This window comes from Nicotiana sylvestris, chromosome 10 (assembly GCF_000393655.2).
Source record: "Nicotiana sylvestris chromosome 10, ASM39365v2, whole genome shotgun sequence".
Classification (NCBI taxonomy): Eukaryota; Viridiplantae; Streptophyta; class Magnoliopsida; order Solanales; family Solanaceae; genus Nicotiana; species Nicotiana sylvestris.
The window spans coordinates 24,319,809-24,342,241 of NC_091066.1; the positions used below are offsets into that span (position 1 = coordinate 24,319,809).

General features: G+C 36.4%; 2 protein-coding genes across 2 annotated transcripts; one reads left to right on the plus strand and one right to left on the minus strand.

The window, feature by feature from the left end:
- The first annotated feature begins 1,795 nt into the window (after window positions 1–1,795).
- On the plus strand, window positions 1,796–2,495 carry LOC104216472 (VQ motif-containing protein 11-like). The gene has a single exon (XM_009766510.2). The coding sequence runs from the start codon at window positions 1,825–1,827 to the stop codon at window positions 2,359–2,361; it is 537 nt and encodes a 178-aa protein (XP_009764812.1). The 5' UTR covers window positions 1,796–1,824; the 3' UTR covers window positions 2,362–2,495.
- A 4,888-nt stretch (window positions 2,496–7,383) lies between these two features.
- LOC104216470 (signal recognition particle subunit SRP54 2) lies at window positions 7,384–12,793 on the minus strand. Its single transcript, XM_009766509.2, has 9 exons — window positions 12,360–12,793; window positions 11,810–11,909; window positions 11,468–11,621; window positions 10,526–10,676; window positions 10,304–10,452; window positions 9,001–9,101; window positions 8,694–8,851; window positions 8,171–8,285; window positions 7,384–8,098 (listed from the first exon to the last, which is right to left on the minus strand). Exons 1-9 carry the CDS (start codon window positions 12,588–12,590, stop codon window positions 7,752–7,754), a joined length of 1,506 nt encoding a protein of 501 aa, XP_009764811.1. The 5' UTR covers window positions 12,591–12,793; the 3' UTR covers window positions 7,384–7,751.
- Window positions 12,794–22,433: the final 9,640 nt, after the last annotated feature.

Consider the following 22,433-nt stretch of genomic DNA (forward strand, 5'->3'; position numbering starts at 1 on the left):
GCCAGAAGCATATAAAAGTTTTCGAGAAACTTGTTCAATAAAGCTTCAGAAATCTTTATACGGATTGAAACAATCAGGTCGTATGTGGTACAATCGCCTGAGTGAATACCTGTTGAAAGAAGGGTACAAGAATGATCCAATTTGTCCTTGTGTCTTTATAAAAAGGTCTGGATCTGAATTTGTTATAATCGCTGTGTATGTTGATGATTTAAATATCATTGGAACTCCTGAGGAGCTTCCAAAAACAGTAGACTGTTTGAAGAAAGAATTTGAAATGAAAGATCTTGGAAAGACAAAATTTTGTCTTGGTCTACAAATTGAGTATATGAAAGATGGAATATTTGTCCATCAATCAACATACACCGAAAAGATTTTAAAGCGATTCTATATGGATAAAGCACATCCATTGAGTACCCCGATGGTTGTGAGATCACTTGATATAAAGAAAGATCCATTCCGACCTCATGAAAATGATGAAGAGCTTCTTGGTGCCGAAGTACCATATCTTAGTGCAATTGGGGCATTAATGTATCTTACCAATAATTTCTGACAAGATATAGCTTTCTTAGTAAGCTTATTGGCAAGATTTAGTTCTTCGCCAATACAAAGACACTGGAATGATATTAAACATATATTCAGATACCTCCACGGGACCATTGATATATGTTTATTTTATTCAAATGAATCCAAGCCATCATTGATTGGTTATGCAGATGCAGGATATTTGTCTGATCCACACAAAGGTCGATCTCAGACATGCTATTTATTTATAAGTGGATGTACAGCCATATCATGGCGTTCGACAAAACAAACTATGGTTGCTACTTCTTCAAATCATGCAGAGATAACAACCATTCATGAAGCAAGTCGAGAATGCGTTTGGTTAAGATCTATAACTCAACACATTCAGCAAACATGTGGTCTTTCTTCGAAAGAGAATATTCCAACAATATTGTATGAAGACAATGCTGCATGCATAGCTCAATTGAAAGGAGGATATATCAAAGGAGATAGAACAAAACACATTTCACCGAAATTCTTTTTCACTCATGATCTTCAGAAGAATGGTGAAATAGATGTACAACAAGTTCGTTCAAGTGATAATTTGGCTGATCTGTTCACTAAGGCATTACCAACCTCAATATTTGAAAAGCTGATATATAAGATTGGAATGCGTCGTTTTCGAGACATTAAGTGATTTTTCATCAGGGGAGTAACTACACGCTGCACTCTTTTCCTTAACCAAGGTTTTGTCCCACTGAGTTTTCCTGGTAAGGTTTTTAATGAGGCAGCAAACAATGCATATTATAAATAACTATATACATTCCAATATTTTTTTTGTAAGTTCTTAATGAAGCACATTATCTTACACGGACATCCAAGGGGGAGTGTTATGAATAGTTTGTATATTGGATGCTACATTGGATGCCCATGTTATGAGTAACTTAAAGATTAAATCTCCTACTTTATGTCCATCATCTTTAATTTTTATGCCTATAAAAGGCCATGTAATTGCAATGGAAAGATACACCAAAATGAAAGAAGAAAACACTTCTCCCTTCTTTCTATCTCTTTTTATTTATATTTTATTGCATTACTTTTATTTTCTAATAGTAGCTAAATACCACATTTGTTGTAGTGTAGCATGGAAGTAATAGTTAAGAATAAAGCACAATCCTTCAACTATAAAAGCAGCAACATAAAGAACCTCAATTTCTCTCTTTCATCACCAACTTTCTTGTCTTTCTTCCCACTTCTTTTTCATTTATTTCTCCTTCTCCTTCTTTATAGATCTTTAATTATTCACTTTCCCTTTCAAAAATCATGGCTTCTTCTAGCCATATACCACCACATGATCAAAACAACAACCAATTACACAATATGAACAACATCTCATCTTGTTCTTCTCCGTCTAATAGTATTAGTAATTTAGACTCCAATTTTACCACTTTTGTCCAAGCTGACCCCTCCAACTTCCGTTCTGTAGTCCAAAAACTCACCGGTGCAGCATCAGCTTCCCGTCATCCCGTCGTCGGAAAATCCAACTCCGGCGAGAAAGGTCCTCGGCGTTCCACTTTCAAGTTACACGAAAGAAGGCATAGTGCAAGAAAGCTTGAAAATATTCTCACTGGTACCAACAGGCAAATGGTACTTATGGCTTCTCCAGTGTCACCTCTGGAAATGTTGACACGTGGAAGTCCAAAATCACCAATGGAGGAATTACAAGAAAGAGCTATTGCTGAGAAAGGATTTTATTTACATCCAAGTCTACTTAGTACGCCAAGAGGCACTGAGCCACCTGAACTCTTGCCTTTGTTTCCACTTCAGTCCCCTACAGCTAGAGATCATTCTTCTTCTTAATTAATTAAATTGGTGCCTGTCTTGACTCTTGTTTTAAGATTAGATATAGTCAAATTAATCTTTAATCTTTTTGTTAATTCTGATGTTGTAGTGCTCGTTGTGTCACACAAAATATTTAAGATGCTTAGATGATACTATACGCTTGTACCTTTTCTTTTTTTGGTTCCTCTTTTTTATTTTTCCATTAGTCTTGCACTCTTTTTACACGAGGTAGTAAATGTGTGCCTAAATTTTTGTCCTTGTTTCTAATTAGTAATTCTTTCCCTTCATATAATATTTCTTATTTAAATTTTAGGATTAAGGTGTGGGTATTGACATCGCCGCATCGGCAGAGGAGATCTATAGGGCTAGGGTGTATTCAATTGCCCCTATCGTCTTCGACATATACCTTCCGGCTTCCGTTAGTATTCTTTATTTAAAAAATAAATTTTGTAACCTGTAAACAAAATAAAAACGGAATTAAGAGTTTAGTGGACTCGGATTTATTTCACATTTATATTTCTTCTACGGCTACATCAGAACGTGCTAGCTATTCTTTACTGTATTGTTGGCTAGACATTTGAAGAAAGTTCACTAGAGCAATGATTAGTTCTTTAATTTGCTTGTAACGTTTGTAGAACTTTAGGTTTAGCACAAATATTAATGAAATTATGGTATTTAGGTAATTGGGGTTGGCTATCTTTAGTTCTTAATGTGCTAGCCATTCTTTTTATGTACTATTTGGCTAATTACTGAGCCGAAACAACCTCTCCATCTTTTTAAGGTGACATCGTGGCGGTAAGGTCTCCATATACACTACCATCCCAAACCCTATTTGTGAGATTATACTAAGTTTTTTGTGTTGTTTTTTAGTTGTTGTAATATTAGTAGTATTGGTTAGGTACATTTGAAGAAAGTTCACTAAGCAATGATTAGTTCTTTTTGTTGTAATAATATTTGTGGAGCTTTAGGGTTAGTAAAACAAAGAACTTTTCAAACTGGTGCTACGTACCGTAATTGACTGTTTGACCAAGCTACATATTTTGGTATATAATTAGAGCCAGTTTTGCTCATAATTCAAATTAACCAAATAGAAAAGAATAAAGACAAACCGAAGTAATGTAGTTTAGATCTCTTGGAGGAATATAAGGACAATTGGAAGTTATTTCCTGTATAAGCTTCCTTGTCCTTTTTAACGTATAGTTTTCTTTCTTTGAACAAGTCTTTGCACCTCTTTAAGCAATTTCAATTATGGTTCATGAAATCATTAATTAATTGGCATCATTATCATTGAAACTTACTTAGTCTTTGCTTAAGAAGTCAAGTCAAACTAAGGTATAAATCAAGATCATTGTTTGAACTGTTAAAACATGACTTAATGTTGCATGTGGATAGTATTTGTTGGAACGGTTAATTAGTCATTGAAAACGAATACTTTTGGACAATTAGTCCTCATTTCACACTAGCATCTCCATTTTTTTTTTCCAATCTATATATTATTAAAAGAAGAAGAAAAAGCATCCACATTAAGCCAAGTGGCAACCTCACAATAAGCCACTTGGCAATTTAGGAAAAAGTTAGTTAGGTTAGGTAATAATTATTATTTTTTTGAATTTAAATTATGCATTATTTATTGTTAATAATTAGTTACTCTTTTTCAATCACAATAAGCCACTTGGCAATTTAGGAAAAAGTTAGTTAGGTTAGGTAATAATTATTTTTTTTTGAATTTAAATTATGCATTATTTGTTGTTAATAATTAGTTACTCTTTTTCAATTTGAATTTAAACATACTTAATTAATTTTTTTACGAAAGCAATAATTTTTTATATATTTAAAATTATTTCTATTTTATTCTCGATGCCATCTTTTAGGTTTGACACTTAGAATCATCTTGTTTAATTTATAGGAGAGGAAATAAAATAAACAAATTGAACCGTTGCAGGCCAGTCCAACGTAGTTTAAAGTTGGAAATGAATGTATAACAATATTTAAGCCAATGTCTGTCAAATTAATTCAGGCCAACGGATACAATAGGTCTTTGGTGTATTCAATGAACATGCTACATAAAGCTTCATGAATTTATTGCAATATCTCTTCCATAAATTTGGGTCTAAGTTTTCATTAGAATTTCAAATTCAAAATCACAAGGAATGGATAGTGCGGTCCAAATTCAATATGTTGCTTACGGATTCAAATTACGTACTAGTCAAAGTTGTTCAATAGATAGCCTCCCTATCTGCGACAAATTTAAATTTGGTACACCATAGCATCACAATAGTCAATAGTTACTACAATTACAGTACAAGTTTGGAAAATGATATTACTTTCAGCTATACTATTGATCGATGTTTGTTAAACTATATACGGATATTGTCATGTCGTTTTTAGGTCACCTAGGAAGAAGGAGAAGATAAAAGATTGAAGATTTATGGTGAGATTTGAATTCTAATGAATGGAATGAATCCCACGTAGATTTATGGTGAAATTTGAATTCTAATGAATGGAATGAATCCCACGTCGGACCGGAATGAGATTTATGATCTCCTTATAAGGCTTGCATAATTCTGCTCCATTCGAACTAGCTTTAGGGGTGTGAGTTAGATCCAAGGCTTAATGTGACAGGGTATCAGAGTCAGACCGTGATCAATGTGAGTCCCCAGAAGAGGAGGGCTAGCTGAATGCCCTACCAATTGAAGGGAGTGGAAATATCCCCGGTCTATGATTAATGTGCATGCACCAGACTGGTCAGTGGAACCTCGGATAAAGAAGGTCCAGATCTGGGAGTGAAAAGGGAGGGGGGAGGAGGTGATGAATGGAATGAATCTCACATTATATCGGATTGAGATCCCTGGTTTCTTTATAAGACTTGGAAAATTCTCCTCCCTTCGAACTAGCTTTTGGGGTGTGAGTTAGCCCCCAGATTTAATTGACAAACTCCATATATCAATTTGTAAGAAGAAATTGTAACTTTAATACCACCTAGGTTCCAATCCCTAACCTAAAATGTTCTATTATCACCAACTGCTCTTTGTAACCTAGTGATATCGGTGATGTCTCACATACAATAAAAAGTAAATTCAATTCTTATTATCGCTTTTTCCTTGCTCGAGATCGTCATATGATGCAGCTTATGTTATACCAACGAAAGCTGCATCATAAAAAGGGTTAATATTCAAGAAAAGTCTAAACAACAATAACTCAATATAATTTTGTAAGTGGGATATCGAGAGAGTAGTGTGTATGCAGACTTTATTTTTACTCGGGTGGGTTAGAAAAACTGTTTCCGATAGACAAAAAAATTCTAAGGATAAACATAATTCGCAACATAACTTGCCTTGACATTTGAATGGTCATTTTCACTTAACTAGTTTGTGAACATATGAGTATGAGGTGGAGAAATGTAGTAGTTTTTCAAAACGTGTCTTGCAAAATAGCGACGTTGTTGACTTGCAAGGACGTTAAAAAGTAAGAATTTTTACCTTAAGGGAAGATTCTGACAAGTCCAATTCACACATTACCATCTAAGTTAGATGACAAACTTAGTCTTACAAGAAAAGGACAATATGGTTCTTAAATTCCACATAGATTGTGACCCATATTTTTGTCATCCATTCAAAACCTTATCTGTGGTATTTGGTCCCTCACTTCTGCAACGCACATCTCTCCATCTCCTCGACAAGGGTGGGGTAGGGGGTTGAAAAAGAGAAGAAAATAAGACTAGGAAAAAGAGTCAACCGAATAGTGTATAGACTTGTTGAGAATTTTCATTGATTCTTGACAGTTCAAAATCAATCTTTACAACAATGTCAAGTATATGGGATAATTTCAAGATCGTGATTCAATTTTCTGTTTATTGCTCCAAACTCATGAAATTAATTTTAAAAACGGAAGATAAATAGACAACTGAAAATGCTAAATTTAATGTTGGAAAACCAAGTAATAAGCTGCTAAATGTATAAAATTGTGATGTTAGTATAACTACATCAATAACTCACTTTACATATTCCACGTGACACCACTTATAACTTTAGTCCGATAGACAATAAGTTGTATGATCATCCGTAAAATTACCTTCATGTTGTGATTAGATGTTGGTTGAAGGTCTATCGGAAATAATCTCTCTATCTTTACTAAGGTAAGCATTATGTCTGCATATATATTACCATCTCCAGACCTCATTTGTGGGATTACACTGGGTATGTTGTTGTGATTAGATGTTGGAAAAAAAGATATTGGCGAAAAGAATATTTATTGAGTAAAAGAAAGATCACGAGTCATGAATTGAGATGACGGTTGGAAGCGGGGGCAGATGTAACATAGAGTTACTGGGTTCAACTGAACCCAATAATTTCAGCGTAGAGCATAAATTTATTTGTAAAAATCACTATAATTGTAATAAAAAGAAGATATGAACCCATACCTTTAAAACTATAATGGGTTCAATGCTAAAAACTTTAAATGTTGAACCCATAAAATTAAAATCCTAGATCCGCCTCTAATTGGAAGACCAACAAGCTTCTTGACTAGTTGGAGAAGGATAAAAGGAATTTTTTGGCAGCAATTTAGGTAGCTTTGCGTGATGTCTACAACTTTTTCAAATCATATTGCTTTCCGCGTCATTTTATGCAAGCATCATATCTCTTTAGACTCTTTTGCTTATAATTGTTAGCCCCTTTGATTAGAAGATAGTGACTGGCCCATGTTTTAAATAAGGGTCAGTGGAATTCTGATGCTTAATCCAGCCTGAGGAATAATTCTACACGACAAAGCCACTGTTTGTCAATACTTTCACATTACCTATTAGGGAGTTAGTTAAAATAAACATCTGTTTTGTGTGCCATTTCTTAGGTATTCCTGAATATGTCACAGAAGTTGAGAAGGGTATATTTAGGTGGTCTAGGTTTGTTATCATTCATAATCATACCAAGAAATCTGCCAACTAATTTCTCATTATATTAAAAAAGGAGTTTAACTATGCACTGATAGTGTAAAAAATATTATCTCTACACCGGAGACTATTTGGAGAGTCGAGAAACACTCTAGTAAAAGCCTACTGAGAGAAAAGATTGACATCTATAGTGTTCCTCAAACAATCTGTACTCTGGACACATCCCATCCACCTATTCGCGAATACCTGAGATATTTTCCTCAAACGGAAGGGGAGGAGGGGTATGACCATTCTCTAATCTAAGAAAATGTATATTGGGATATCTAGTGACTACATAAATACAGCAAGAAAATCAAGAAGCAGCAAAATCATAACAAATTCCTTCTATTGACATGATCTGCTTCCTATAATTCCAAAATCTATGACCAATAATACAAAGGGCAAGACGAAGCTCCGAGGTTAAGATGCTTTTCCAGTAAAAATGTGCTTTGATGTAAATTGTGCTTTGATGTTAATCATATTACTTATCTCCACCACCAAACATACCCATCATGTCCTTGGCGGAACCCATTCCACCCATTCCGCCCATTTGCTTCATCAAGTTCTGCAAACCACCCATGCCACCTATTTGCTTCAACATCTGAGGGGGCAGGACTTTGCTCATGTGTTGCGCATTCATATTTCGAGACAGGGCACTCATCTCTCCCTTCTTTGGAATCTTAAGCCCCTTCATCTTACTCCATATCTTTGCCAGTCGTTTGTATTCCTCCATCATTTCCATCACCTCATGCACTTGGCGACCAGAGCCCCTAGCTATCCGCATAATTCGGGATTCTGTCATAAGCTTTGGGTTGGAGCTATCCAATTCTGCAATTGTATTAGAATTTTAAATCAAAACGTCGAACTAATGCGTAAAACTTTTAGAATTAGATCACTTGCCTTCATTAGTCATTGAATCCATCATTGTCATGTATCGTTTAATTTTTGCCTGGCTTTCCTTTTCGCGGCCTTTTGGCATCAACTCTGCACTGAATCCTGGAAGCATTGAGAAGACCTATACCACAAAGAAACATAAAAAACGTGTAAGATTATAACGAGAGAGGGGGCGGGGGGGGGGGGGAGCAAAAGTGTCAGGGTTGACAAATCCTTTTCAGTTGTATTCAAGTAACTAGAAAATGATCTTGAGCTTGCAGTAAGTTATTTTATAAATATTTATGGTTTATCAGAAAGAAAAGAAGGAAAAAAAAATAGCAAACGGACTCAAGAAACTATTAACATAAGATAATAGCATAAGTGCGCCTGCTGATGGACTATAGTTAAGTTGCTTCTTTCCAAATGAATTGGATAGTGATGAAACTTTTCCAACCAAAATGTTAAGGAAGTTGACGGTTGACACCGAAAACGATGGAAAAAGAGAAAGTTTTCAGAAAATCAGAAAATTTAAAGCAAGCAAGTAACAAACCTGGCCAATGGGGCCCATTTTAAGTATGTTTTGAAATTGCTCATACATTATCCTCAAGGTAAAGTGTCCTTCCGATAGCTTCTGAAGAAGCTCAGGCTGTTGATCCATCGGGACAACTTCATGTATCTTGTCCATGAACCCAGACCAGTCGCCCATGCCTGGTAGAGATTGACACAATAGGACAACAGATATCAGCAACATAAAGTACCACAAATAAGCAGGAGCTGGTTCAGGAAGAAAATCAAATTGCAGTGGAGATGAAAATGGGTCCGAGCAAAGGCGAGGAATTGACAAAAGAGATGCAAACCTAAAAGACGGCTGACAAATGGCTTAACATCGAAAACTTCAAACTCATCCATGTGTTCGCCAGTTCCAATAAATATGACGGGACTTTTTGTTGCAGCAACTCTGAATAGAAGAGAGACAGATAAATACATCTTGTTCACTCCCAAAATCAGGTTAAAAATTTCATTGCAATATTTTGGTGAAACTAGATCTAATTTAGAAATTGAAAATATGAAAAAGAAGTGCTTGTAAGCAAAAGATGGCCATATCAGGACAGGGCAGTAGAATTCATAGTTTAATCTACGCTTCAGGAAATATGTGTATATCCTAGACAGGAAACAGCAGAAGTATGGCATAGTGTTGTACGGACCAATAAGAAACCTTCAAATTTCAAGCCCTAAACAGCATGTCATTTTGTTTCCATACAAATTGCATTACTTGTTTGGCTTCAACTTGTCAGATGAAGAATAATAATTTTCTAAGGAACATGTTCAATAGCTTCGACTACATATGTAACTGAAAGAGATCATAAAAATATGTGTGTTACCTGACCAAAAAATTAAATTAACAGAAAGCTTAGCCTGTTTGGCCAAGTTTCTGGGAAGCCAAAAGCAGAGATTTAAGGTGTACCCCCAAAAAAAGTGCTTGCAGAAGCAATTTTCTGCTGTTTGGGTCTGCTTCTTCCAAGAAGCAAAAGCAGAAACTTGATTCTTTCAAGACAAAAATATCCTTACTAAAAATTTATATCTACCAAACTATCTCACATTAATTTAACCTATACAACCCTCAAATATAACTACAACCCTCTTCTCCTCTTCCTTTTATTTGTTTAACTATTATTGATTAAAAGCCTTAATTTATATTTTTATTTTATTTTAAAATTTTAACTAAATAAAAAAAACTTATTTACAGCCTTTCATAAAAGAATATTTAAAATCATTTCTCCATTCAAATAATACTAATTGTAAAAAGAACCTTAATACTGTTTGACACTCAAAAGCACTGTTTGGAAAGACTGGCCATACACAATTTGTTTATCAAATACTAAAAGAAGCACTTCTCAGATAAATTGGCCAAACACAAACTGCTTCTCTCTAAAAGTACATTTCAGAAAAGTTGTTTCGACAAAAGTGCTTCTTAAAATAAGTAGTTTTTAGAAGTTTGACCAAACAAGCTCCGCAACTAACATGGCTCAAAGTTGTCACCCCTGAAGTTGCCCTGACGTGCTCAAAGGCATATTTTGTTTAGTTATACAAGTGTGCTCATTACCAAAGGAAGGCATTATAAATTATAGTAAGTGCTACAACAGTAGCAAGCATACTTACGCACTGAGGGCACCACCTCCTTTTGCATGGCCATCCATCTTAGTAACAATTACAGCTCCAACTGCGACACTTTGCTTAAATGCTTGAGCTTGATCAAACGCAGCTTGACCGATACTGCTATCCATAACAAATATCACAAGATCTGGTTCCTGGAAAACCAAATAGAAAGATTAGCATTTCTTAAAAAAGCTAACCAAATACTTGGAGAATTATAAAACATACCGTTGCTTCAGAAACTTGTCGCATCTCTTCAAAAAGAGCAGCTTCTTGTTTGTGGCGCCCACTGGTATCAACAATTATTAGATCACAATTTTCCTTCTTAAATGTTTCAACACCTTCAGCAGCTATTCTCACAGGGTCTGACTCCGTGTAGCTGTTGCAGATACATTCATTAAATCAAAATACAAAATTGCATAAAGTGTTGCTTAGAACAGGAAAAGTATATCAGCAGAGCCTAATTGATTAATTATTAATTCATAGCAGCAAATATGCAGCAATAGCAGACTACTCAATCCATTCAAAAACAGATGAGGAGCTTCTTTTATTCTTCATAAGGGTGAAGCAACTATGCAAAACCGAGGTCAAACAACTGTCCACTTCCATTTGACTTGAACAAATAAAAATAAAAGAAGAGAAGAAGAAATCATTGGTTTCTCAGTGGTGAGCTCTTGAGCAAAGTAGCTTAAGGACTTTCCCGCCATAAGCAGGTAGCATAAGGACTTCTGCCAAATTGATAACAAAAGGTGAACCCAAATAGATATGCAATCCTCTGCCAAATTTGAAGAAACTATTTCATAAGCAGATAAATGCGAGTTATGTACTTTTGTTTCACTATTACGACTCATGATTAGATATTGCATAATGATTCTCAGTCAGCTGGCAGTATTGGTTTTAATCTCTTTGACGAGTCTTTTTTTATTATAAGTAATCTTTTTGACATGTCTTAGCAAAAAAGTCGCTTGCACTTTCCAATTCTCTGTCTAAATGCACTTTAAATCTCTGATCCCTAAGCCTCTGACATTGTTTATCAGTTTAATTAACCAACCAATATGTAGAACACCTTCAAAAAGAAGGATGGAGGAACATTCACGATGATTGTAGCCTCATCAAGCTTATAAAATTGTAAAGAGAAGGTGACACTAAGAGATTGAGAAGAGGATATGCCTTCCATAAAAGGGTATCTTGGCTTTTGTGGCGTTCTGCTTCAACTGATCGAAAGCACCAGCTCTGAATGTATCCGCACACACTAAAGCTGGTTTCCAACCTTTTTTCTGGTGGTAGTATGCATACTTTGTACATGTTGTTGTCTTTCCAGACCCTGTGGTAAATTACAAAATAAATAAGGTTATCCATCTTACAAAGTGAAAAAAATTGGAAGGGGATTCAACATGTCTTCACGCAAATTCCTATTGTCGTTAAAAAGCAAAGTCTTGGTCATGTGATAGTCACCAAATTGCTAAGGTATCATATGATATAAATTTAAAGTGGAAATTGTTATCAACTCACCTTGCAAACCAACAAACATGACAACACTGGGTTTCCCCTTTTTTGGTGTAAAAGAAGGCTTCCCAGGATCCAATATCTTGCAGAGCTCATTAAAGACCGCCTATACAAGAGAAGAAAATTGTCTTGAGTCAATGGAAGAATGTACAACAACAACAACAAACCCGTTAATTTCCCACAAGTGGGGTCTGGGGAGAGTAAGAGTAGTATAATTAAGGGGCAGAGAGGCTATTTCCGGAAGTCAATGGAAAAATGTGACGAGGAAAAAGTATAATTAAGCAAAGAGGAGTATAATTAGTAGCAAACATGCACATTTCTGAAGGTTCATTTGTCCCTGAGAGGTAAATTACATTTTATTCAAATGAAAAGCCAATCACTAAGATAGTGCAGGACATCAGACACATACAGCGAACCCCCAATTATACAACATATGCAAATGTTCAAATGTTGACTTGAAAAATCAAATAAAAATATACACACAATCCAAAATAAGCAAATGTATAAGCAAAAATTCAATTTTGGCGTAAAAGATCAGACTAAAAGCAAAACTAACCTGTTGAATAATCCTACGCTTGTTGTGCCCAGCAGCAAGATCATCAAGATTAACAATTTTCTTAATATTGGTAGTCATATCACGGACAAGCTTAAACTGAACATCAGCTTGAAGAAGAGCACGTGTAATTTCATTGAGGCATTCGTTGAGAACTTTCTCATCAATGATTGTGGCATTGCTCATTTGCTGGAGAGCACGTGATATGCTCCCCCCTAATTGTGCTAACACCATCTTGATTCAACAATTTGATGATCAGATTATCGAATTGAGGAATGGAACGAGAGGACTCAGGGATGATTTTAGGGTTTTGAATTAGCGATTCGCCGGTGATGAAGGGTTTTCGGGTGAAGGGGGGAATTATGATCGATGGGGAGGATAATGCAGGAGGAGGAATACAGACTACAGAGTGGTCTCACGTCTGTAATTGGGTAGGTGACTGAGAAATCAAACCCGGCCCGTTCCCACTTGAGTGGTACTTAGGGATGTTCAAGAAAAACCGAAAAATTGAGCCAAACCAAAGAATCAATTAAGTAGGCGTAAAAATCAACACATTTTTTGACTTGGTTGTCAGTATTTTTTTTTTTTTTTGAAATTCCCAGGAGATCCCGTGAGTCCAGAACCAAAATGTGGTTCTTTTGGACTCAAAGAACAAAAATATATGAAAAAAAAAGTATAATGACCAAAATATATATAGCGTCTTTTCCTTAACTGGTCTGTTGGATCATGGTGGTCCATATGGGAGTCAACATCAACAAGATAATGTATATCATGGGATATCAACACATTATGATTTGTAAGTGAATATATAAAGTTATATATATTGTTTGGACCAATTTGAGTAACTCATTATTTCTTTGGTTGTGCAGTGAAAACGAGTAACTTGATGGTCATGTCCTTACTCAATTGCCCGAAGACGACGTATTTTAATTGGGATCTGGCAGGTACGCAGAGTCAGGAAGAGAATAGCGATTATGACAACAATGCCGATGAGTCTGGAGATGACACACCCTTCCCTAACGAGGGTGATGATGAGGAGGAAGAGAATGTTGAACCTGATTAGACGGGGGAGCATGCTCCACCTCTCGTTAGACCAAGAGTGTACGAGTCCCACATACTGTTTCATTCAAGGCATATTCCCTACCTTGATCATTTTCCAAGTATGCCAGATGTGGATGCCCTCACAAGGGATATTAATGAAATACGGACAGCAATGTGGGATGAATTTAGACCAACGGTGTTGTCCTTGGGCATGCTTTTTCCTGATAAGGCGCGCCTAATCAGGGCAGTGAAAATGTAAGTGTAAAAGAGTGTCGTGAGATGATGGTATGAGAGTCATCTCCGGATGTATACAATGTTGTTTGCCGTAGATGTTTTACGGGTTGTAATTGGATGGTGCGTGCGAGGAAGAAGAAAACAAATATGTGGGTTGTGGATAAATACATTGGCACCCACAATTATGAAATGGACACATTCAACGGGAATCACTTTAACTTGGATGTTGACTTGATTTCTCTTGTCTTGATTCCACACATTAAAGCCTCCATAAGGTACAAGATCAAAGAGTGTATTATATTTGTCCACCAGGAATATGGGTGTACCATTACTAAAAGAAAGCATTTCTCCGGCGCAAACGTGCGTTTGAAATTGTTTACGGTGACTGGGATAAGTCATTTGCATCTCTACCCATGTACATGGCCGTATTGCAACACTTTAACCTCGGGATTGTTGTTGAATGGAAGCTTGAACGGAGTCCTGGAATATCAGAACATATATTCAGATATGTGTTCTGGGCCGTCAAACCAGCAATTGATGATTTTGTGCATTGCCGGCCGGTAATATCCATAGACGGCACTTATGTCTAGGGAAAGTTTGATATTAAGTTGTTGATCGTCGTTGCAGTAGATGGTAATGAAGGTATATTTCCCCCAGTTTTTGCTATTTGTGTCAATGAAAGCCAAGAAACGTGGACGCTATTTTTCAACCACTTGAAGGATCATGTTGTCAAACAATGTTCAGGTATTTGTTTAATATCTGATCGGCATGGTAGTATTTTAAGTTTTATACAGCATTTGCCTGAATGACAGGAACCGTATGCATACCACCGTTACTGTGTGAGACACCTGAAGGCCAATTTCCAGAAGGCATATATCCCAACAAGGACTTGCATGATTTAATGTGGTTGGCTGCAACTGATCACCAGGAGTGCAAATTCAGGAGGCGCATGAAATCGATCAGGCAGAAAGACGAAAGAGCCTATCATTAGTTGATGCGACATGAGCTTGACAGGTGGACATTGCATGCAGATAGTGGCAGATGATAGGGAACCCTGGATACAAATGTGTCAGAGTCTTTCAACGGGTTATTGAAGTCTGCACGTGGATTGCCTATCACTGCCATGATGCGAATGTCATTCAAATAGATGGCGAAAAGGTTTGTTGAAAGGCATAGAGGTGCATCAGAATTGATAGAGAGGGGTGTTGAATTTATGCCAATACCAATGAAAATATTTGAGAAATACAGGAGGCGAGCACATTGGCATTCATTTTACAGTATTGCAACGAGCGAAATATTTTTGAAGTTCGCACCGCTATCCATCAAAATTAGGGGAATAATACACACACCGTAAATGAAGCCAGCAGGTTGTGTTCTTGTGGAAAATGATCCATCTACCACATGTCGTGTTCACATGCCATGAAGCGCTTTCAACATACAGGTTTCGCGGCAACCCGGTATGTTGATAAGGAATATAGTGTTGCTGCAACTTAAACACCTATAGTGGACAGTTGCAACCAGTGAGTGTTGAGCATTATTGGTCATCGGAACTATTTAAAATGGTGTGTAACAAGGAGTATTTGCGTAAGCTACAAGTGCAAAAAAAACGCGTATACGAAACCAAATGGATGTTGGTGATACCGTTTATGCCCGTAAATGTGGCATATACCCGCAAACAGGACACGACCGTCGTAAATGTCCTTCAGCTGATTTGGGTGGCGGTGGTAATCCATCTTCTAATGAAAGTTCATCTAATGTGCCCAACTATCAAAGATACACGTAGTGTTTTGTTTCTGTAATGTGGTTGTAATAAGTGTATGTACTTGTTTATCTTGCAGGATGTATGAAAGAAAATTATGTTTCCGTTGCTGTTAAATCTTTTTGATATTTAACATTAATACTTCGGTACAACAATCTAACATAAACCCATTTTAAAAAAAAACAACATTCAATACAATTAATATTTAACATTAATACACGTAGTGACATTTTTTGAATGGATGTTGTAATGTTTATTCAAAAGGTATTTGAAATACATATGACTTGGTTCCATTTAAGAAGCTTTCTTATACCCGAAATAATTATTATCACGTGAAAAATAACGTGGTTAAATACTACGTTACGTGTATTGTCTTGTCGACCTGAAAAAACTGCCGTTATGGAAAAGCATTATTGTACCGTAAAGAATCATTAGCACGTGAAGCATAGAGCGGTTAAATACTACGTTGTGTGTATTGTCTTGTCAACCTGAAAAAGCTGTCGTTCTGGAAAAGTTGTCTTATGAAAAAGCATTATTGTATCGTAAAGAAACATTAGCACGCGAAGCATAGAGCGGTTACATACCACGTTATGTGTATCGTCTTGTCAAATAGATAAAGCTGTCGTTCTGGAAAAGCTGTCTTCTGGAAAAGTTGTATTGTACCGTAAATAATTATTAGCGCGCGAAGCATAGTGCGGTTAAATACCACGTTATGTATTTTTTTATTTACCTATAAATGACCAACGCATTTTAGTTATTATCTGCGCTTAACCAAAGCAAATAGCAAAACTTTCCATAAATTTTTCATTTTTCTTGCATTAACAAATGTCTGGATACAATTGTAAGCACGTGATTTTTGCCCTATGAGAGAAATACTCCCAAAAAATTCAAAATAAAACAATTTTCCTTTGTGTGCAATTTTGAGAATTTTCGTGGCATTTTTGATAATTATTTGTATTTTGTCCATGCATGTTTATTTGTTAAATTAATAAAAAATACAAAAATATGTCGCATTTGCATTTAGGATTTAATTCTACAATTAGGAGCAATTAAGTTTGTTTTTACAAGAACAAAAAATCATAAAAATATTGTACGTTGCATTTTTAGCATTTAATGTCCAAATTGTGTGATTTTATCGTAATTGCTATTTAATTATGTGTTAATTTGCACTTTTATAAATTAATTTAGTTCTATATGATAATTTAGGATTTTTAGAATTTAGTTTTAGTTTAAGAAAAAATAAAAGAAGAAAAAAGAAACAATAAAAGAGGAAGAAAATTGGATTGGGCCACCTTCTAATTTAAATCAACCATGGCCCAAACCAAATAACCCCACTGGTCGACCCGACTCAGTTCGCCCCATAATCCAAACTAATCCCAACCCCCCATCTTCATTTTTCATTTTTCCCAACCCCAAAACCCTAAAAAGAAAAAACACCCCCCATGCTGCATCATCTTCTTCCCCAAGCCCCACCTCCCATGGCTGCCCGCCCCATCCGCGACCAGCAGCCCAGCAACTGAACGACCCCTGCTCTTTTCCAACCAAACCAGACCTCTAAAACACCATAGCCACTCCAACCCTCAACCAAACGAACCAGTCCATCGCCACCAACGACCCCCCCGTCCGCCATTGACGAGCAGCAGCGCTACAAACAACCATAGCTGCCCTCTCGTCAACCACCCTTGCTGCTTCTTCATCTTCATCTTCTTCGTCAAGCTCCGGCCAGACCATTGCTGTTGCCCTCTCCCGTCGAGCTCCAGCAGCCACTGCTGCTGTTTCACCTCAACACACACACACGCACAGCCTCCAAACAACCATAACACCATCGCTTCTGCTACGTCTAGCTCCCATGACTGCCCTCCCATGGCTGCTGCTCCTTCTTCTTCTTCGACGAGCTCTAACCAAACGTTGCTGCTTCTTCTTCTTCACCATGGCCACTGCCTCGTCGACCTCCAGCAAAGAACGCTCAAGAACCCACCCTGTTGCTTCCACGATGACACGCACACACACGGAGGAGAAACGAAGCAGTCCGGTTAAAGTCCGGCAAAGTTCTGTCAAGGTCTCGTTTGGTTTTTGTTTGAGTCCGTTGTTGTTCGTCGTTCGGTGAGGTCCAGTCTGAGTTCGTCAAGGTTAAAAGAGAAGGTGGGTTTTCGTTGATGTCGAGATCCGTTAGGTCGTTGGCAGTCTTGGTTCGAGTTTGCCATTTCCGTTCGAGTTCGTCGTTGGTCATTTTCGGTCAGTTGGTTTAAGTTTCATTTCTGTCCGTATTTTGTTTGATATTCTCGGATTTAAAATCAGTATATGTTTGATTCTTTTCTTGTTCGTTGTTATCATTTCTTGATTATTTCTTCAGTTTGTTTTATGTTCTTGTTTAGTTTTAATATAGAAGTGTTTAGTTTAATCATGTTGTTAGATTTAATTTAAAGTTCAATTGATTATTGAGTTTAGTGATTTGAATCTACTTGTTTGTTATGTTCAATTTGTTACTGTTATTGAATCTGAAAGTATGTTTGTTGTTAAAAAAATATTGTTCAGTCAAAAATATTGAGTTTCTAGCCTAAATTTGTTCATGAAATTTGATTAGGAATTGGTTATAGCTGCTGTATTTTGGTTAGAATTGATTAGGTGAATTGGTTATAGCTGATGGGGTAGAATGATAAATTACAGTATTTTCAGGGGTAGAATGGTAAATTGCAGTAGTTTCAGGGGGCATTTTCGGGATTTTAAATGAGTCTTAAAAATAATTGATGAGTGCTCTGTCCACTAAGTATTCAATAATATTAAAATAATGCGTAGTGGGGGACAAGACATAATGGTGGTGAATTAATACATTGTTTAATATAGTGGGAGACAAAGCATGTGGTAGTGGGGCAATAAGGGAATTAAATAAGGAAAAGACATGTAGTAGTGGGATTACAGGGCTCAAGAAGATGAGACCTCTTCTTTATTTGTTTAATTGTTTAAAATGGTCTGTTTTTGGACATAAATAAGGGGAGTTTGGGCAGAATTAGGGGAGGACTTTTAAAATCTTGGGGGGCTGGACACAAAGAGAAAAAAGGGTTTTCCTAAATATTAAGGAGAAGAATTCCGAAAATATTGAAAGGGGGATTCGAATAAGAAAAAGGGGATTGGCTGATAGAGGAGAAGAATTCAGAAATATTGAAAGATTTTTGAGGATTCGAATTTGAAGAGAGTTTAAAAGAAAGAATTTTCCGAACATTAAGAGAGAATTAAGGGTTAAACATTAACTGGTCTTTCAATCTAAAAAAAGGTTCACTTTGTTTTTGCCCGTTGATTATTGTTGGTGTTTCTGGATTTTCATGTGGTTTGTTCCTTGATTTGGTTGGTTATTTGCTACTACTTCACTGGTTATTGCTGGATTTTTATTTTGGTTTTCAAATCTGTCACTGGGTGTTCCGTTTGCTGGTTGTTGCTAGTTATTGTTGCTGTTGCTGTGTTACATACTACTTTGCTGACCTTCTTCTTCTTGTATTGGCAATACCAGGTACACAACTGTAACTTTGGCATATTATAAGCTGAAATGTGAAAGCATGAATACATATGAAGAATGGAACTTTGAAGTTTTAATTTGGCTTTTTCTTTGTTTCTTTTACTAATTGTATTTAGGCTATTTCATGTATTATTATTCTGTAAATTTCTGTCGTTTTGCATAACTAGGCATCCTGTAGTGATGTATTAAATAATTTTTTGCTTTAACTTGATTATTAGGTAGTATATATTTAAGCATGCTCATTACTGTCAAACTGTTTAATAATTGGAATAAGAGGAAAATAACATAAGTCGGTCTTTACTAAATCGGCTTGGCAAAACTGATTAAGTTCACTAGCTATGAAGGTTTTAATATTATCAACATTAGGTTAATCGTGAACATGTAGCTAAATTTAGTTAAAGCATGAATTTAGATTAATTTCGCGAATTAGGCATTATGGCATGATTTGAGTTCAAACAAGACGAGTTAATGTTTAAATTTAATAAACTTTCGAATATGCATTAGTAATTAAGATTGATTCTAGTTTCAAATAGTTGTAAATAATTAATTCCAACGGTTCAAGTCATCTAACAATGCGAGTTTAATTTAGTTATAGGATAATTAGTTTCTTTTGAATATATTATTTGTCGATTCCGTATTTTATTTATAATTTCAATTTTAGTAATATTCCTTTCCGTTAACATTTGTCTTAATCTAGCATTTAATGTGTTACGCTTTTTTAAGCATGTAATTAATTAGGATTTTTTCTCTTTTATTTTAGAGACGAATTTAATAGAAATGTAGTCACTTTAGGATATCCTTAAAATAAATGAGGCGTGCTTCGCCAAAATAAATACAAAATTGCGGGGCCCTCAATAAATTATTTATTTTAAAATACTTAGATTCCGGGACGGGCCGTTTAGCAAATTTCACGGCCCTACCCAAAATAATAATAACGCGTTAGTCTTTAGGCGCATATTTAATAATGTCATTTTCCTAAACTCGGGTGCACATTTATGTGACCCGAATCCAAATCTCAACGGAGTCGAAGTGTGTCGACAACCAAGGGTACATTGACTGTGATGTGGTTCGAGATATATTTTCACGAGGTTGCAATTCTCGATAAAAAAAAATAATAATGATAAAAGCGGTTAAAAGTTAAAATTCGCACATATGTTCAACATGTATTATATCTGATAATCAAGCCGAATATGACAGTTGAGCGACCGTGCTAGAACCACGAAACTCAGGAATGCCTAACACCTTCTCCCGGGTTAACAGAATTCCTTATCCGAATTTTTGGTGCGCAGACTGTTAAATAGAGTCATTCTTTCCTCGATTCGGGATTCACCAGTGACTTGGGACACCATAAATCTCCCAAGTGGCGACTCTGAAACAAAATAAATAAATCCCGTTTCGATTGTCCTTTAATTGGAAAAAACTCCCTTCCGTGTCCCTTCGCGGGGGCGCGGGCGAAAAAGGAGGTGTGATACCTCTGGCGACTCTGCTAGGGACTTAACCCAGAACCACTGGTTCAGGGTTAGAAATTCGAGCTTAGATAAATTGTTATATTTGGTTTTATCTGATTTTGTTACATGTTTGGGCCCAATGTGATAAATGTTGCTTTTACCGCTTTGATATTATCTGACTTGTATATAAACTGTGCCGAAACCCTTCTCTTCTTACTTCCGGGGATGTGCTTACTGGTTGAGACTCCCTATTCTGTTAGTGTCATACCCTGAAATAAAAGAGGCTGGGAAAGTTTCTAAGCCGGCTGGCCTTTTGGTTCCCGGAAAGGAGCTCCTTCCTCAACTCGAGTTGTCCGCTCGGGTACACTGTCTAGGACATATACCCAGGTTGAACCTAGAATAACTTGACTTCATGCAGGATCCCTAGTAGGAACGTTTATTTGCATCATGTTGCGTTTGACTTAGGGACTGAATATCTACTGGGAGGTAACCCAGAATCTCTGGTTCAGGGTTCAAAAATTCGAGCTTAGAATAATTGTTATTATTTGGCTTCATTTATTATCTGATTTTATTACATGTTTTAGCCTAAATGTGCAAAATGTTACTCTTACCGCTTTGATATTATATGAACTGTATATATAAACTGCTACGAAATCCCTCTCTTCTCTCTCTTGAGGAGTGCACGCTGGTCGTGACTTCTTTCTGTTAGTGTCTTATTCCAAAATAGAACGAGGATTCAGAGGAGTTGCAAAATCGGATGATCTTTTGGTTACCGGTACGCAGTTTCCATCCTCGGCTCGAGTTGTCCACTCGAGTAAGCCAGGTCTAGAACAAACACCCAGGATAAACCTAGTATAACAAAACCTCATGCCGGATCCCTAGTAGGAACACTTATTTGCATCATGTTGCATTTGACTTAGGGGACTCAACACAAGGGTTGGGTTCGTCTAGGACAAGCAACCTGAAATGAAAAAAGACCATCCTGCTGCATCTTGTTTGTTTTGCACATTTATTTGCTTCATATCTACATGCTGACCCGGCTTCTGAAATCGGGAATATTTGAAAAAATTGTGACAAAGAGAAAAGAAAAATAGCAGTGTAGGGAGACAACTACTTATTTTTAGAAAAATAAAACCAATGTCCAAGTAGTGTCAAATCCCTACCGAAATTTTGAAAAAAATAAAAAAATAATAATTTTTTTTAGTTTGATTTATTTGAAAAAACAAAAGAAAGGAGTCTTGTTTACAAGTTTAGTTTATGTTGCCCGAACTACGCCGATTTGATTCTCATAAGATGTGAGATACGTAGGCAGCCCTCATCGGGTCCAACTTCCCCTTTTGCAAAAATAGCCAAAACATGTCAAATTTTAATTGTCAACATAAATAAGTCGGATGATGCCGTTTTTTGCAAGAATAGCCGAATGTTTCCGAAAGGGACGCCGGAAGACTGACTTTGCATAAACGGTCACTTTTGATCATCCTTTAGAGTTTTGGTCGGTTGACCCTCACGGCCTTAAAATCTTCGTCCCCGAGGTGCTGAAAGGCCGCGTTGGCAAAACACGGTCTTTTATTTTATTTTAATTTGAAAATAATAAGAAAAAGAGTTAGTGGTCAAGAATACCGTTTAGATTTTTGGTCAAAATAAGCCGAGCCAGCCTCGGCGGTGTCTTAAACCGTTCTTGCCGAGATAGCCTTAGAGTATCTTTCAGTTGTCAAAAGACTATTTTCGTAAAAGAACGGACAAGTTTGTGAAGTATCATAAAATAATCTTCCCGGCCTCAAAATTCATGTGAAATTAGGAAGGGGCCACGTTTGCAAAAACAGCCATTTGGTCAAAATCGGCATATAAGGGAAGGAATCTGTCATTTTATTTTTCTTGAGTTTGCATGTCTTTTGATTAGAGTATGTGGGCCGTTTGACTTTCGAGTCTGTTGTTCGTCTTTAAGTGATACCAAAAATATTTTATTACCTTTTACGTCCGAACTACGCAAGGTCTGATTCATGCGGGGTCATGATATGTAGGCAATCTCCACAAGATTCGACACACACAAAAAAAATGAAAAAAAAATTGAAATAAGGAAAAAG